A 16749-nucleotide genomic window follows, 5' to 3' on the forward strand; every position below is an offset into this window, starting at 1 on the left:
TGTGTGTGTGTGTGTGTGTGCGCATGTATGTGTGTGCGTGCATCTTGGTGGTCACTGTGTGTGTGTGTGTCAGCAGTCACTGTGTGTGTGTATGTGTGTGTGTGCATGCATCTTGGTGGTCACTGTGTGTGTGTGTGTCAGTGGTCACTGTGTGTGTGTGTGTGTGTGTGTGTGTGTATCATTCCCGGTCACTGTGTATGTGTGTGCGTGTGTGCGCATGCGCGTGCGTGTCAGTGATCACTGTGTGTCTCTGTGTGTGTGTGTGTGTGTGTGTGCATGCATGTATGCGCGCATGTCACTGGTCACTGAGTGAGACCCCGAGGTCACAGCATATGACAGTGCACACCTCTCCACTGGTGATGCCTTTCACCCTCCACGCCCCATAACTGGGGTCTGGGAGTCGAGGGTCCTCGCACGTGGTTTCAGTGCCAGAAGCTCCCACAGAGCTATTACGTCAGCAGAGCCGGAGCCAGTTCCTGACCTGATGCTGGTGGCACTTAGGGCGGGCGCAGGCTGTGCTGTGCTTTGCAGCACATCTAGCAGCCGGCCCTCATGTCTCCCATGAGGTGCCAGCAGCACCCCAGCAGCTGAGACGGCCCCAGGTGTCCCCTGGGTGTGGGGAGGGTTGAGAACCACTGCCTTAGAGAAAGGGGGAGCGAAAGGTCGGGACCAAGGAGTCAGAAGATGGGAGTGGGGTGGGCGCACATAGGTCATCAGGAGCTGAATGGTTTCCCTGTTGCAGCATCGCACTCGGGAATTCCCAGAGAGCCAGGGCCTTGCAGAGACATGGCGGACCGTCTGGCCCCTCACAGGGCCTCAAGGGAAACAGTGTCCCCTGACAATCATTCTAAAGGAAATGTCTTGCTCAGGCCATCTCGTGGGATCGCACCCCACAGCGATTTCACAGAAACGGCCCAGGTGACCTCACATGCCCTGTAGAAGCGCAGGGCGGTGCACCGCCGTGTAATATGGCACAGAGTGTTCCTCTGCACACACACACCACGTGCTGGAAATTCCTTAGTCTAGAAAGTCCTTGTGAGTTATAGGTTAGCTGATAAAACAGACTCAGCCCAAGTTGAGGGCTGGAAGGGACCTGTGTTTGCTTAGCTGCGGCCACCACGTGCAACCACAGTCTCTTGCAGAAGTCCCTAGCCGTCCCTGAGGCTTCCAGCTACTGTGAGACTCTGGGTGACGTCCCTTGGAGACAGACGGGGGAGGCTGAGCTCTGAGACTCCTGCGAGGCGCTGCAGGCTTCCGGGAGAGGCAGCCAGTGTCCTTCTGTCCCAGAACCTTACTTTGTTTTATTTTTTGTCACTGATGAAACAGAGAGCAGTTAAGATAGAAATGTTACTGTTCTGTAATAGAAGAGGAGGTGCTGTGTTGGTGTAAGACGTCTTATGTCACAGGCTGCTCCCTGACTCTGTGCTGTGCTCGGTCGTGTCTTCGGAACCCTATGGACAGTAGCCCACCAAGCTTCTCTGTCCATGGGATTCTCCAGGCAAGAGTACTGGAGTGGGTTGACATTTCCTCCTCCAGGGGATCTTCCCAACCCAGGGATTGAACCCCTGTCTCTTAGGTCTCCTGCATTGGCAGGCACGTTCTTTACCACTCATGCCACCTGGGAAGCCCCCTGATCCCTGACAGTCAGTTCAGTCGCTCGGTCGTGTCCAACTTTTTGTGACCCCATGGACAGCAGCACGCCAGGCCTCCCTGTCCATCACAACTCCCAGAGTTACTCAAACTCATGTCCATTGAGTCAATGATCCCTGCCAACAATCTCATCCTCCGTCATCTCCTTCTCCTCCTGCCCTCAATCTTTCCCAGCATCAGGGTCTTTTCTAATGAGTCAGCTCTTCACATCAGGTGGCCAAAGTATTGGAGTTTCAGCTTCAGCATCAGTGCTTCCTATGAACCCCAGGACTGATCTCCTTTAGGATGGACTGGTTGGATCTCCTTGCAGTCAAAGGGACTCTCAAGAGTCTTCTCCAGCACCACAGTTCAGAAGCATTGATTCTTCGGCGCTCAGCTTTCTTTATAGTCCAACTCTCACATCTATACATGACCATTGGAAAAACCATAGCCTTGACTAGACGGACCTTTGTTGACAAAGTAATGTCTCTGCTTTTTAATATGCTGTCTAGGTTGGTCATAACTTTCCTTTCAGGGAGTAAGCATCTTTTATTTTCATGGCTGCAGTCACCATCTGCAGTAATTCTAGAGCCCCCCAAAATAAAGTTAGCCACTGTTTCCACTGTTTCCCCATCTATTTCCCATGAAGTCATGGGACCAGATGCCACGTGGGGAAACTGGTGCTCAGTTGGTGTGTTGGGGGGATATGAGCCAACTTTTTCACTCTCCTCTTTCACTTTCATCAAAAGGCTCTTTAGTTCTTCACTTTCTGCCATAAGGGTGGTGTCATCTGCATATCTGAGGTTATTGATATTTCTCCCGGCAATCTTGATTCCAGCTTCTGCTTCATCCAGCCCAGCGTTTCTCGTGATGTACTCTGCATATAAGTTAAATAAGCAGGGTGACAGTATACAGCCTTGACATACTCCTTTTCGTATTTGGAACCAGTCTGTTGTTCCATGTCAAGTTCTAACTGTTGCTTCTTGACCTGCATACAGGTTTCTCAAGAGGCAGATCAGGTGGTCTGGTTGGTATTCCCATCTCTCAGAATTTTCTACAGTTTGTTGTGATCCACACAGTCAAAGACGTTGGCATAGTCAATAAAGCAGAAGTAGTGTTTTTCTGGAACTCTCTTGCTTTTTTGATGATCCAGAGGATGTTGGCAATTGGACCTCTGTTCCTCTGCCTTTTCTAAATCCAGCTTGAACATCTGGAAGTTCACAGTTCATGTATTGCTGAAGCCTGGCTTGGAGAATTTTGAGCATTACTTTGCTAGCGTGTGAGATGAGTGTAGTTGTGCGGTAGTTTGAGCATTCTTTGGCATTTCCTTTCTTTGGGATTGGAATGAAAACTGACTTTTTCCAGTCCTGTGGGCACTGCTGAGTTTTCCAAATTTGCTGGCATATTGGGTGCAGCACTTTCACAGCATCATCTTTTAGGATTTGAAATAGCTCAACTGGAATTCCATCACCTCCACTAGTTTTGTTTGTAGTGATGCTTTCTAAGGCCCACTTGACTTCACATTCCAGGATGTCTGGCTCTAGATGAGTGATCACACCATTGTGATTATCTGGGTCATCAAGATCTTTTTTGTACAGTTCTTCTGTGTATTCTTGCCACCTCTTCTTAATATCTTCTGCTTCTGTTAGGCCCATACCATTTCCGTCCTGACAAGCTGGTGTTAAAGCCAAGTGTCCCTCAATAGGGAGCTGGTTCCCTGAGTTAAGGGATTTTCAAGCAGAGAGCCCCCTTGTGGCTGGAGAAGGAACAGGCTCCTCACAGGGTTCTGCAGTGGGGAATGTTCCAGGATGTACTATTAACAATTCAACAGCACAGTGCAGAAGGGTGTTTAGAGAGATCACTGCACTTGTGGGGTGAGGGGTGGAGGTGCGTGTTCACATTTGCTGGTGTGTAAACATGAGGCGGCAGGTGAATGTGGAGGCCGCTCACGGGACCTGGAGGCTGTAGAGCAGGCAGGGCAGATGTGCAGGGAGACCGTCAAGGTTTCGTGTTTGTGTGATTTCATTAACTTTTTTCTCTGCAAAAATATAACCTCTTTCGGAGAAAGCAAGAAGGAGATGCATTAGGAAGGGATACTGAGGCGTCCTGTTCCATGGGTAACAGGCAGTGATGTGGCCCTACTTCTGACCCGGCCTCTCACGTGAGCAGGGTGGGCGTCTCCGTGCTGTCATAACCAGGCGCAGGGAGGGAGCGGCCGAGCTCGCAGCGGCCGTGACACCTGGCTGTTATTAGTGCCAACGACTCATGTTCTGTGTGTGCTGGCACAGTGTGAACGTTCCGGAGCCTCCACTGTGGGCCACACATCACCTCACACCTGTGACCTCACTGCTCACAGCAGCTCTGTGCACACACGTACAACCATCCTCAGAGCACCGGTGATGGACTTGAAGCCCATGACTTAACCACACACGGCTGCTGGCATGGGGCTGAGCCAGCAGCAGGACCCCCCCCGTGCTGGCCCAGAACTCCATCCCTGACCGGCACTCTCACTGCCTCCCTGAGAGTCTCCAGGAAACAGATCCATCCATTCCAGACGTGAGCCTGCTGTCCCAGTCACATTGCCCCGAGGGAACCACTGACTCCACATCCCACAGCGCCATCCTGCAGGGAGGCAGGGCCTGGCCCAGGTCACTGCAGCAAGGCAGTGGTGGCCGGAGCCTTTCTCAAGTGAACAGCAGTGGAGTCATATCCTCCCATCTGGGCTGGCCACACCCTGGGGCTCCTGCCTCTACAGAGCAGACAGCATCAGCCTCTGGGGTGAGGGAACCCTTACAGACATCCAGGTCTCCTCCCTGCCTGCCCTCAGCTCCGTTCATCTTGCTCAGTGGGGAGAAGCATAACTGGAAGACAAGGTCCTCCTTAATGACCTCACCCTGCACCCCCACATTGCCTGGAGAACAGGATGTGTTGTGCCCTGGAGACCGGCACCCTTCCAAAGTGCTGGGGAACCTTCTCAAACGCCTCCTGTTCCCCTGGCCCTGCGGCGTCACCAGCTTCTTGGACCGTGAGCAGTGGTTCAGTCAGTGGTCAGGCCAGTCTTGTCTTCTTCACGGGGAGGCCTGTCCTCAGGCTGCAGGGACCTGACCCGGAGAGGCTCGAGGCTCCCTTCACTTCTCCTGGCTTCTGCTGTCGTGTCCAGGCGCCATCCTGCCTGGCTCCCCCCAGATCCTCAAAGCTGGACGACCTAGTACTCGGAACATAAGAGATGCTCAGAAAATGTGCACTGAATGAAAGTGGAAACCGACCCAAATACCTGTCTGGCTTTTGGTGATGTTGCAACAGCAACTTGGATGCTATAAAAATCCCAGGGTGTTTTGGAGAGGAAAGCCTTCCTTTGAGTTAACTTGGGACCTTCCTGTTTCTCTTAAGTACCAACGCACTTACACTTCCTTTAAAATATATATGTGTACCTATATATATATAGCTCAAACCTCCTGGGGAGGAAACTGGCTAGTATCTGCTTTTGCTCCTGTGCCTTCCTACTTCATTGTTTCCTAAGTGATTTCATAGACTCCAGGGGCTGTGCAGGGAGTGTGAAAACTGTGTTAGTTACCTACCATATGCTTCCTGTGACCCTCCACCTTCTAGAAGCTTCTTAAGCTATTACAACTCTTCCCCAAGAAGGAGCTCTTGCTTCATCAACACAAGATTCTGTAGGGCAGTGGTCCCGCACGCTTTTTGGCACCAGGGACCAGTTTTCTGGAAGATAATTTTTCCATGGACTGAGGCAGGGTGGGGCGGTTTCCAGATGATTCAAGCACATTGCATTTATTGTGCACTTTACTTCGGTTACTATTACATTATAATATACGATCAAATCATTCTGCAGCTTACCACAGTGCAGAATCAGTGGTAGCCCTGAGCTTGTTTTCCTGAGCTCAGGCAGTAGTGCAAGTGACGGGGACTGGCTGTAAGTACAGATGAAGCTTCACTCGCTCACCTGCTGCCGTGCAGCCCAGATCCGAGCAGGCCGTGAATCAGCACGTTTGTGACCCAAGGGTTGGGGGCCCCTACTCTAGGGAATTCCCTGGTGGTCCAGTGATTAGGACTCAGCACTTTCACTGCCAGGGCCCAGGTTCAATTCCTAGTGGGAGACTAAGATCCTGTAAGCCACCCAAGCAGGGCTAAAAAATACATATAATTTTTTTTTTTTAAGTTTGGGGTTCTTAAAGAAGCTTTAAAACAACAACAGCAAAACAAAACAAAAAACCCCACAGAATTCTGTAATGAATTACTTAACATGGGAAAGGCAGTTAAAGTGGATGTTGGGCACAAAGGCAGCCAGGGAGCCTCCTACCTGGCACAGGCCTCTGGAGCAGCGGTTGCTCACAGCACTTGGAAGCACACAAGTGCAGAGACTGAGGAGTTGTGTCGGGCAGAGGCACAGTGTCCCAACTCTGCTGACGGCACCGGTGGTTTGCTGCAAGCTCACCGTATGCCACGCCCCTGCTTGGAGCTTCATGTCACCCCATTTGGTCATCATGAGAACCTGGGGGAAAATTCAGCCCTCACAGTACAGTGAGGAGAGAGGGCTGGAAGCGTGGCTGGCCAAGACTCCATGTCCCCAGGGGACTTTCTTGGGAAGCCCAGGTGGGACTTGGAGAATGGCTCAGGTGTGTTCCGGCCTCCCATCTGGTGGTGCCACCTGCCAGCACGCAGCCAAGCTCACTGCCTCTTTGGATCCCAGACGTTCAGACCTGAGGTTCCCGAAAGCCAGTCCTCTGACTGCTGAGAATTTGGCGAAACATCTTCTCTAGGGCCAGGCTTCCTTGGTGGCTCAGCGGTAAAGAACCTTCCTGCCAGTGCAGGAGACACAGGTTTGATCCTTGGTCCAGGAATATCCCCTGGACAGGAAATGACAACCTACTCCAGCATTCTTGCCTGGAGAACCACATGGAGAGAGGAACCTGGTAGGCTATAGTTCATGGGGTCTCAGAATTGGACACAACTTAGTGACTAAACAACAACAACTTCCCTAGGGCACAGCAAAACGAAGCAAATGGGGACAGTGCAGTCAGCTTTCCACAAAGCTGTTAATAGTAATAGCTGTGTTCACAGTAATGGCTTTATTCTTTAATCTGAGAGTGTGTAAACTTAGCTAATTTAAACTTTCTAAAACTCTGATTGTCTGATCTACTATTATATCAACTGTGTTTTATAAAATATTGTTGATATGGTGGTAGGTCAGCAATTAATTTTGGTGTGTGCAAATGTTGTCTTATTTGGAAAATTAGTTGCTAGGGCTTAAGACAGTCACAGAGTTTTTTTTTTTTTTTCCCAAAAAAATCTGATTACTTCGTGAAACCTAAAATAATGAAAGTCCCTGATGTAGACCTTCCCTTTTACCTTCTTTCCTACAAGAGGGTCTCTCAAGTCCAGTGGTTCCCAAATTTTATTTTTATGTAGCAGAGCCCATTTCCCCATTCTCTCATTTCAGTTTTTGTTTAGAAACAGCCACCACTCATAGCATCTCTGAAGTGCATTTCCACCCTGAAACAGTTTGAAAGCCTGCCTGCCCCATCCCTTCCTGCCTCTTGCCCACCTACTGCACTGCGTGGCGTGTGAGCAGCCCCCAGTTCACACCTGTGTGAACTATAAATACAGATGTCTTTTCTACATGAACAGATAGAAACAGGGGAATTAAAGTACATGGAGAGTAGAAAGGAAGGAAGGAGTGTAAAGCCCAGTCATTTTGAAAATGGGAACAGTTAGGGCAGACTTTGCATGTCTCCCTATGTTGTACTTTTAAATCAAGATGAAATGGACATTCTTGGCAAAACAGAAAACCCTTAAAATTAACTGGAAAACCCAGAGGGAGAAATTGAACTCCCATTAAAAAAAAAAAAAAGAGTTCCTTTAAACTTTGAGAACCATTAAAGCTCTGTGTAAACTAACAGAACCAGGAATGACACTGTATGCTGAGGTTTTGGTCACCTTCCCCCATCAGGGCCTGTGCTACCCTTTTGGATACTAGTCAGATGTGGCCATAGAGATTGCATTTCGTTTTTCCCGAATCCACATTCTTCTCTCTGGGACCAGAACTCTACTCAGCAGCCATTTGAATATGAGCCTGCTGACAACAGAATCTCTCCATGTTTATTTTGACTTTGCTTTCATTATTGAGGGAACTTTTCACAGTTGATCAAGTCCTAGATTAGGGGTTATTTTATCCTGTGCTTCTCCCATCCCATTGTCTTCTAACTCTCATCATGCAGGTTAAAAAGTTAGCTGTCCTTCTTCTCATCGCTTCTTTGAAAATAACAAGTCTTTCTCTGGTTGCTTTTATGTTTTCTCTGTTTCTGTTTTTTAATTTCTTTTTTATTTATTATTTTTTTGTTTGTTTCCGTTTTGCAGGATGTTCCTGGCTGGTTTTGTTTATTTGTTCCTTTTGTTTTGCTCTTATCCTGCACCTAGATTCTGTAGCTTGGTGTATTTTTATTTGTTTGGAAAATTCTTGGCCATCATCACAAACATACTGCCTTTTCATACTGTTCATGGAGTTCATGAGACAAGAATACTGATGTGGTTTGCCATTCCCTCCTCTGGTGGGCTATGTTTTGTTAGAACTCTTCATTATGATCCATCTATCTTGGGTAGCCCTGCACAGCGTGGTTCTTAGCTTCCCTGAGTTACACAGGCCCCTTCTCCACAAGACTGTGATCCAAGGACATCAAACAAGGTAATCCTAAAAGAAATCAACCCTGAATATTCATTGGAAGGACTGGTGCTGAAGCTCCAATTCTTTGGCCACCTAATGCAAAGAATCAACTCATTAGAAAAGACCATGATGCTGGGAAAGATTGAAGGCAAAAGGAGAAGGGGGTGGCAGAAGATGCAATGGTTATATTGCATCACCAACTCAATGGACATGAATTTGCACGAACTCCAGGAGATAGTGGAGGACGGGAGCCTGGGAGTCACTAAGTTGGACATGACTTAGTGACTGAACCACATCTCAAACATTTGTTTTGATCTGTTCTCTCTCTTCCTGTCTCACTGGGTTGTGACTGTATCTACGGTAGACCTTTTCATCATGTTGCAAATATGTTAGCTTCAGAAGTGAGTACTTACTGCTGGTCCTTGAGCTGGAAATGAGCTCACATCCGTGAAGAACAGTGAAGAGGAAAATGCAGCCCGCTGGATTCCTCTTTCCTCTTCCTTTTCTCTTTTCTGTGTGGTTTGAAGGTGTAACTGAGGAGTGCAGGGTGAAACGTCAGGAGTGTAGGAGGCTTTGCAGGACGCTCAGTGCTTTTTGACCGAGGAAATAAAGCTGAAACTGCTGGTTGGGCAGGGAGGCTGGCAGTTAAGAAGAACATTGGTTTGGAAGCAGGATTGTGGATTTAGAACCTGAATCCTTACTTTACCATGAGCTTGAGCAATTTGCTTCACTTGTTTGTGTTTTGTTGTTTGTGAAATGAGGATAAAGTACATATTTCATAAAATGGAGAGGATTAAATAAAAGAGCAGCATAAAGCACTCAGAGCTTTGCCCATAGCAACATTTAGTAAGGCTAATTGTTCTTGCTAGTCATTATTATGTTGTTACTTCTTTGACCACTTCCTGCCCATCCAGCACCCCCAGACAGATAGTGGTAACTGACTGTGGAGTGTTGGTGGTGGCAGGCCCCAGAGACAGGGCTCTGTTGAGTGTTTATTTTTAAGTTCACCCAGTCGTCACCCATTATTCTATATGAATGTGGCTCTTGAGTGCCAAGGATTTGCCCCATGTGGGGCTTTAGCGCTCTGGATGCCCTGGTGACTGACTCTGGCCCTCCTTACCTCTTCAGTATGGGATGCTCCTTTACCAGAACTACAGGATCCCACAGCAGAGGAAAGCCATGCTGTCCTCCTTCTCGACTCCAGTGGTAAGTCCAGCTGCACCTCTGAAGCCACATTCCTCTTCAGCTGCTGCACCAGCACGGGCTGTGGGCATCTTTTCTCAGATGAGGCTGCCCGGAGGAGCCAGAATATCCTACCAGCGTGCATTTCCCAGGAGATGGGCTTTGTCATCTCGGCAGTGTGACTGCTGAGAGCAGATCCCTCTCTACCCTCTCCCCTTTCCCACATCTCCCTGCAGCGTTGCTTTGGTGAATGGCTCCCATTGAGAGCTCTATTCCAGTGTTCAGAAATGTTGACAGCAGCGCCCACGTCTACTGAGGAGCTGCCTTCATTCACCACCTTCGCTTCTGTCCATTTCAGCTGTGGGTCCATGGTGCTGTTGACCATGATTCTTGAGTCCTTGTGAAAACTGAGATTGTAGTGAGTCTTCCTGTGATCTCAGGATGGACTTTAAGTCCCAGAGGTGTAAAACACTTCATCCTCCCCAGATATAACATCTTTTGTTATCCAAATGTTTATTGGCCAGGAGTGTCAATACATTTTTAGAAAGTGATCGAATTAACATCACTGTGTGAAGTTGTTAGATCTTAAAATTGATCAAAGGTTCAGGATACAGTTTATGATTATTGTTATCACTCATGTTTTGCTCCATTAGGTTTTTGTAGCACCTTGTGTGTATTATAAATGTGAAATTTTCAAAAATGATGCATCGAGAAATTTTGAGTGAAAAAATTTTCAGTGAATTTTATGCAGACATTTTCTCTGAGTGTCTGAGTGATATATATGTTAGTGTCTCAGAAGACGATAGTTCTTCAGAATATAGTTCTGATTCAGACAATGTGAATATCAGACCAACAAAAAGACAGAAAACCTTAGTGATTGATTCTGATGCAGAAAATTAAACTCCTGGTACTGGAGAAAACTTTACAGGGGTAACTATTGAATGTGATAACCTGCAAAATGTTAGTGAAATAACAGAATTAATGTTTTGGCCAGCCAAAATAAAAATCATCACCAACCACAGGTGTTAGTTTCTGCAGAAATCCCCCAGTTGATAATGAGTTAATAATCTCTTGATGTCCATTCCTCAGAGATGTCAAAGTACCCACAGAAGCGGTGCCCGTGTTTCTGTGAACTAACTTACCTGAGAAGGGATTTGGCTGCTGGTGAGGGCTGGCTTGCCTTTGATGTTTCCATTTCTTGGATGAGCTTTTATGGTTTTTTTTTGTAATGGAGGAGAAAGAAAGAATGACTTTATTACTTTGCCAGGCAAAGGGGGACCACAGCAGGCTAGGTCCTCAAGAACTGTGCTCTCCTTTGATGAGTTTTAATTCACATTAGAGACCCTGTGGACTACCACACGGGTGGACACCAGTGGCCTCACCAGCAGCTTCCAAATATCTTCAGAGAATTGGAAGGTTTCTTTCCTCTTCTTGAGAAAAACCAAAGCCATTTTTCATCCAAGGGCCCTTCAGACACAGTATTCTGTCTGATCCTTGGCGGCGGGGTCCTTGCCTGTCCTTTGCTGCCCCTCCCTGGGTCTGCACAGCTCTCCCACGCGGCGGTTCCCACCTGCTGCTCCACTTGCTTCCATGTGTCTCAAGAATCCACGGCCTCTCCTTTGCAGCGCAGCGTCTCTGAGAACTCCCTTGTGGCAATGGATTTCTCTGGGCAAACGGGAAGAGTAATCGAGAATCCAGCTGAGGCCCAGAGCGCAGCCCTGGAAGAAGGCCACGCCTGGAGGGTAAGACTGTGGCCCTGTCCCACCCCTGGTCTGCCCCAGAGAAATGGCTCTGTGCTGGCTGCAGGGATGCAGTGCGAGGGAGGAGGGGTGGCTGTGAGTTCTCGCCTGCAGGAGGCTGTGGCTTGCCTGGGCTCCTCCATGCCCCCGGCACCTGGCCACACCCACGGGCCGTCCCTGGGCTCCCATGGAAGGAGGGGCAGGAGCAGAGCCCTGAGGCCCCGTGGCCCACAGCCCTGTCCCTGCTGCTGTGTCCTCAGGGCCTCTGGGGAGAGTGCTGGGCCAGGCATTCCCATCGTGGCTCAACCGCCAACCAACCTCCCAGCCTTGAACAGTCTCTCTACTCTGAGACTCAAGTTCCTAATCTCCAGATGGAAGAATTTTGCCCAACTTCCAAGCTCTGCTGAGCTTTTAAGGCAACTCTGGCTCAGAAAGCCTCCCCATGCTTCAGCTTCACAGTGTTGGGAAAAGGAGAATGTGCCCACAGCCACAGGCCTGAGTCCCCTGTGGGAGCTCATGGTTTTCTCCCAAGGTGTGTCGGGAACTGTACTGCGTGCCTTCTGTGTGACAGACGCAGCCTGGCTTCACTACTGGGATCCTTAGCAATATGCCGGGGTGGGACGCTTCTGGTTTCGCTTTTAACAACTGCGACCCATAAGCTGTCTGCCCTCCTGCTCACACGGGAGGGGTCCTTGTGACCACATGGGACTGGGCGGCTGTCATCCCGCCATCAAGGGCCTTTCACCCAGCCAGCTTCCTGCCCAGGTGTGTCCCAGGTGGCGCGGTGGTTGTGTTCGCAGCTCGCTTGGCGCTGACTCAGGGATTTCTTTTGCAGAAACGAAGCACGCGGATGAATATCCTAGGTAGCCAAAGCCCCCTCCACCCTTCCGCCCTCAGTACAGGTAAACACGGCATGTTGGCTTGATATTGTTGTACATAAATAACGTAAAAGCGCTCCCAGCCCTCCCCAAGCCTCACGGCGGGCCTGGGGTGCAGCGCACGCAAGCTGGGACCGCAGGAGTCGGGGCCCCGTGTGGCCCGAGCATGCTTAGCAAGGCAGCTGCCCTGCAGGGAGCCCGGCCTACCCTCCTTCTCTGGTCCCCGCAGTGATACACAGGACGCAGCACTGGTTTCACGGCAGGATCTCCAGGGAGGAGTCGCACCGGATCATTAAACAGCAAGGGCTCGTGGATGGGTAAGGGACGCGAGTCTGCTGGGCTCAGCTCCTCAGAGCATCTTGCCGTGTGGGTGGGGGTGGGGGGCGGGGGGTGGGCGGGACAGAGGGGGCGAGGGTGGTGCAACAACCTCGTTTTAAGTTGGAACAATGTGCTCAGGAGTATGAAGGTGGTGCAGGATTTGCACGGCTAGGAAGTGGACAGAATGGCAGTCCAGGCCCCATAATCCTCCTCCACCTATTTGATGCAGTTGGAACAGCCAAAGAGCACACTCTAATTAATACGGCAGTAGGCAAATGGAAAAGTGGCTTTTTACCTACACCTTTTACTTTATGCATTATATCTTTGACTTTTGCCCCAACCACCCCAAACCTCAGTGGCTTAAAGCAGCGAAGCTGTATCCCTGTGGGTGCAGGTTGGGTGGCCAGTCACACTGGGGCTTGAAGAGCTGGGGCCAGGATGGCTGCACTTATGCGTCCAGTGGCCAGTGCTGCTGTGGATGGGTGATGAGGCAGCTGGGTGCAGGCCTCTGGCATGCTAGCCTGCCTGGGTCCATGCACTTCACAGCCATCATGGGACCCCTGGGGGTAAGAGGTCAAACCCCAGTGCACAAGCACTTCTTAAGCTGACACCTGCTTGGACAAGGCAAGCCACATGGCCAGGCTCAGCATCATGGGAATGCTAGGGATCTGCCTAGAGTGGGGCTACAGCTGTGTGAGGGCCCAGAGGAGTGGTCCCTGCAAAGCTCAGCCGGAATTCTGTCTCCAGGCCCCAGAAAAGAGGCCCTGAGGAGCTGGTTGGATGCTTTGGTCCATCCTTGTCAGAGCTGCTTCTCACTGGGTCTACTCAAAAAACAGATTCTTAGAAGCTGCTCAACTCAAAACACTCCTTTTGTTGTTTAAATACTTCATCTTTAAAATGTTTTCTTATGAACGTCTGAGAATTCACCTGAGAGTGTAACAAACCACGTCCGCCTCTTGCACAGCTTCAGAACTTCCTCACCTGAGCCTGTCTCTTCCCCTTGTACGTTTTTATCAGTATTTTTTCTCCTTCTTCTTCCAACTTTTCCGACTTTTCTTCCTTCTTCATTCTTCTTCTGGAGTCTTTTAAAGAAAATCCCAGACTCTCAGAATTTCTACCAGTAACTGTTGCAGCGAGTGTCTCTGTGTCTTTCGACACAGCCACAATATCATCATTGCACTTGAGATAAACAGGAATTTCTTATGTCCTCAGAAGTGCCGCTGTGGTCCTGCACAAAGCCCTTTAACGGACTTGGTCTAAATGGGAAGCCATCTATGACATCTGGTTGCTGTATTTCCAAGTGTCCCTAAGTAGAATAGGTCTCCCCCCGCTGCGTTTTCTTTCCTCTTTTTTCCATGTCTTCCCATTGTTGAAGAAGGAGGTCCTTGGCTAATTGTGTGCTTGTGGTTTCTTTGTGTTCCTCTGTCTCCCTGGCTTCCTGTGCAGTGTGGGCAGAGCTGCGGTCGCTGTGTGTCTGCACTCCTCGCCCCAGTTGTTCTGTTTGCCGATCCTGGGCTGGGCAGGGGTCTGTATTGTCAGCCCAGCCCCCAACCCCCACCCCCGCCCAGCTCCCAGCTCCCAGGGTCATTGTTTTATTAGAGGTTACAGAATCGTTTTCTAATTCTGGTATTCCTTCATTGTCCCTTCTTTGAAACCCTTTCCCCTGTCACATATTTGTATTTCTGGGAGAGGTAACTGAGTGCTTGATTTTTAAAAAAAATATGTCTATTTATTTATTTTGGCTGTGTGTGGGGCTCTTTGTTGCTGGGGTGGGCTTTCTCTAATGGCGAGCAGGGGCTGTTCTCCAGTTGTGGTGTGCAGGCTCCTCCTCGTGGCGGCTTCTCTTGTTGGAGCACAGGCTCTAGGGCGCATGGCTCAGGAGCTGCGGCTCCGGGCTCTGGAGCACAGGCTCAACAGTTGTGGCGCACGGGCTTGGTTGCTCTGCAGCGTGTGGGACCTTCCCAGACCAGGGAACGAATCAGTGCCCCCTGCTTTGCAAGGCGGACCTTCAGCTGCTGGACCGCCAAGGAAGCCCTAAGTGCTTGATTTTTCCCTTTTATTTGTCAATTTCTCTTTTTCTTTTGGGGGAGTATGTAATTGCTTTAGAGTATTGTGTTAGTTTCTGCTGTACAGTGATGTGAATAAGCTGTTTGTATTCGTACATCCCTACCCTCTTGGAATTCCTCCCATCCCCACCCCACCCCTCTATATCATCACAGAGCAGTGTCAGTTCCCAAGGTCATCATTTGTTATCCTGCCGTCTTCCGAGGCTGACAAATGAGGTGCTGTATTTTGTATTTTAGCTCTGGTGATGAGCTTGATGCTGCGCGTTTGACTTCTTTCAGCCCAAGCTTAATGTTCTTGATTTTCTGGATGCTTTCTTTTGGGCTCGTGGGGAGTGCCTCTCTTTAGTTGGTCCCTGAGTTCTTTTGACTCAAAACTAATAAGGTTTGTTTTCTAGCTGTGACACGTTCTCTTTGATGCCCTGACTTTTGGGAATGGAAAATGGTGTCTAGAAACCAAACTGGTAGGTCTTTTCCATGGACAAAGCTAGGACATAACGCTATTTAAACTGAGAAAGATTACAGGCTCACATTGATTTTCTTGTTCACTCAGTCGTGTCCGACTCTTTGTGACCACATGGACCACAGCACACTAGGCCTTCCTGTCCCTCACCATTTCCTGGAGCTTGTTCAAACTCATGTCCATTGAATTGCTGATGCCATCCAACCATCTCGCCCTCTGTCGTCCCCTTCTCCTCATGCCTTCAATCTTTCCCAGCATCAGGGTCTTTTCTAAGGAGTCAGCTCTTCGCATCAGGTGGCCAAAGTATTGGAGTTTCAGCATCAGTCCTTCCAATGAATGTTCAGAATTGATTTCCTTTAGGATGGACTGATTTGATCTCCTTGCAGTCCAAGGGACTCTCAAGAGTCTTCTCCAACACCACAGTTCAAAAGCATCAATTCTTCGGAGCTCAGCCTTCTTTATGGTCACATCCATACATGACTACTGGAAAATCTATAGCTTTGACTACCCGGACCTTTATCAGCAAAGTAATGTCTCTGCTTTTTAGTATGCTGTCTAGGTTGGTCATAGCTTTTCTTCCAAGGAGCAAGTGTTTTTTTTAATTTCATGGCTGCAGTCACCATCTGCAGTGATTTTGGAGCCCAGGAAAATAAAAGTCAGCCACCGTGTCCACTGTTTCCCCATCTATTTGCCATGAAGTGATGAGACTGGATGCCATGATCTTATTTTTTTGAATGTTGTGTTTTAAGCCAACTTTTTACTCTCCTTTTTCACTTTCATCAATAGGCTCTTTAGGTCCTCTTCACTTTCTGCCGCAAGGGTGGTGTCATCTGTGTATCTGAGGTTATTGATATTTCTCCCGGCAATCTTGATTCCAGCTTGTGCTTCATCCAGTGTGGTATTTTACATGATGTACTCTGCATATAAGTTAAAAAAGCAGGGTGACAGTATACAGCCTTGACGTCCTCCTTTCCCAGTTTGGAACCAGTCCATTATTCCATGTCTGGTTCTAACTGTTGCTTCTTGACCTGCATACAGGTTTCTCAGGAGGTAGGTAAGGTGGTCTGGCATTCCCATCTCTTGAAGAATTTTCCACAGTTTGTTGTGATCCACATGTCAAAGGCTTTAGCATAAGTCAGTGAAACAGAAGTAGGTGTTTTTCTGGAATTCTCTTTTTCAGTTTAAAAAGCCAGGACATAGGCTTTTTAAACTGGAAAATAGATTACAGGTCCACATTGATATCCCAGTTCAAATGGAAAGCTATAGGATTTGTACATCTTAGACTTTATTGTATCTCTCTTTTCTTCCTCTGAAAAAGCTAATGTTGTTAGCTACTTGCTTTACCTCACTCTGTATTTGTGAGCTGTATCCCATATCACATCATAAAAATATTCATAATATTACTTCAGTAAAATTACTAAATTCACACTTCTTTATAGCCCTTTTGTCGTTAAGGAACATTCCAGGCAGGATCATGTTAAAATACCAGCCTTAAGGTAATTCTTCTCTGTGGTTCCACCACCAAACTGCCATGTTTCAAGTTCCTTCCTCATTTTTGATTATTAGTTAAATGGATCTGATTTTTCTCTTCCATCTATTTGAAACATTGCCTTGATTCCAAAGTCAAAAATCTGAAAGAAGGCACTTTGCCTGGTGACTTGACTCTCCTCCCTAACTCCACGGTTGGTAAACATTTTCAGCAGTGTTTCTTTATCCTTCCATTGTTTCCTTTTTCAAATATAAGCAAAACACGTTGGTGTTTGTAAGCTGCCTCTCCGTGACCTGGGTGTGTGCGGTC

The 16749-nt window shown here is 48.5% G+C and overlaps 1 protein-coding gene across 4 annotated transcripts in view; it reads left to right on the forward strand.

Moving 5' to 3' along the window:
* The window catches only part of GRB10 (growth factor receptor bound protein 10), a 179665-nt gene that overhangs the window by 152888 nt on the left and 10028 nt on the right, over window positions 1–16749 (forward strand). For all 4 annotated transcript variants that reach the window (XM_040260221.1, XM_040260222.1, XM_040260224.1 and 1 more), the window contains 4 exons: window positions 9437–9514; window positions 11116–11232; window positions 12065–12131; window positions 12337–12424. In XM_040260221.1, the coding sequence (XP_040116155.1) occupies window positions 9437–9514; window positions 11116–11232; window positions 12065–12131; window positions 12337–12424 (350 nt within the window). The remainder of the gene's footprint in view (window positions 1–9436; window positions 9515–11115; window positions 11233–12064; window positions 12132–12336; window positions 12425–16749) is intronic.

The sequence above is a fragment of the Oryx dammah genome, unplaced genomic scaffold (assembly GCF_014754425.2).
Source record: "Oryx dammah isolate SB20612 unplaced genomic scaffold, SCBI_Odam_1.1 HiC_scaffold_18, whole genome shotgun sequence".
NCBI lineage: Eukaryota > Metazoa > Chordata > Mammalia > Artiodactyla > Bovidae > Oryx > Oryx dammah.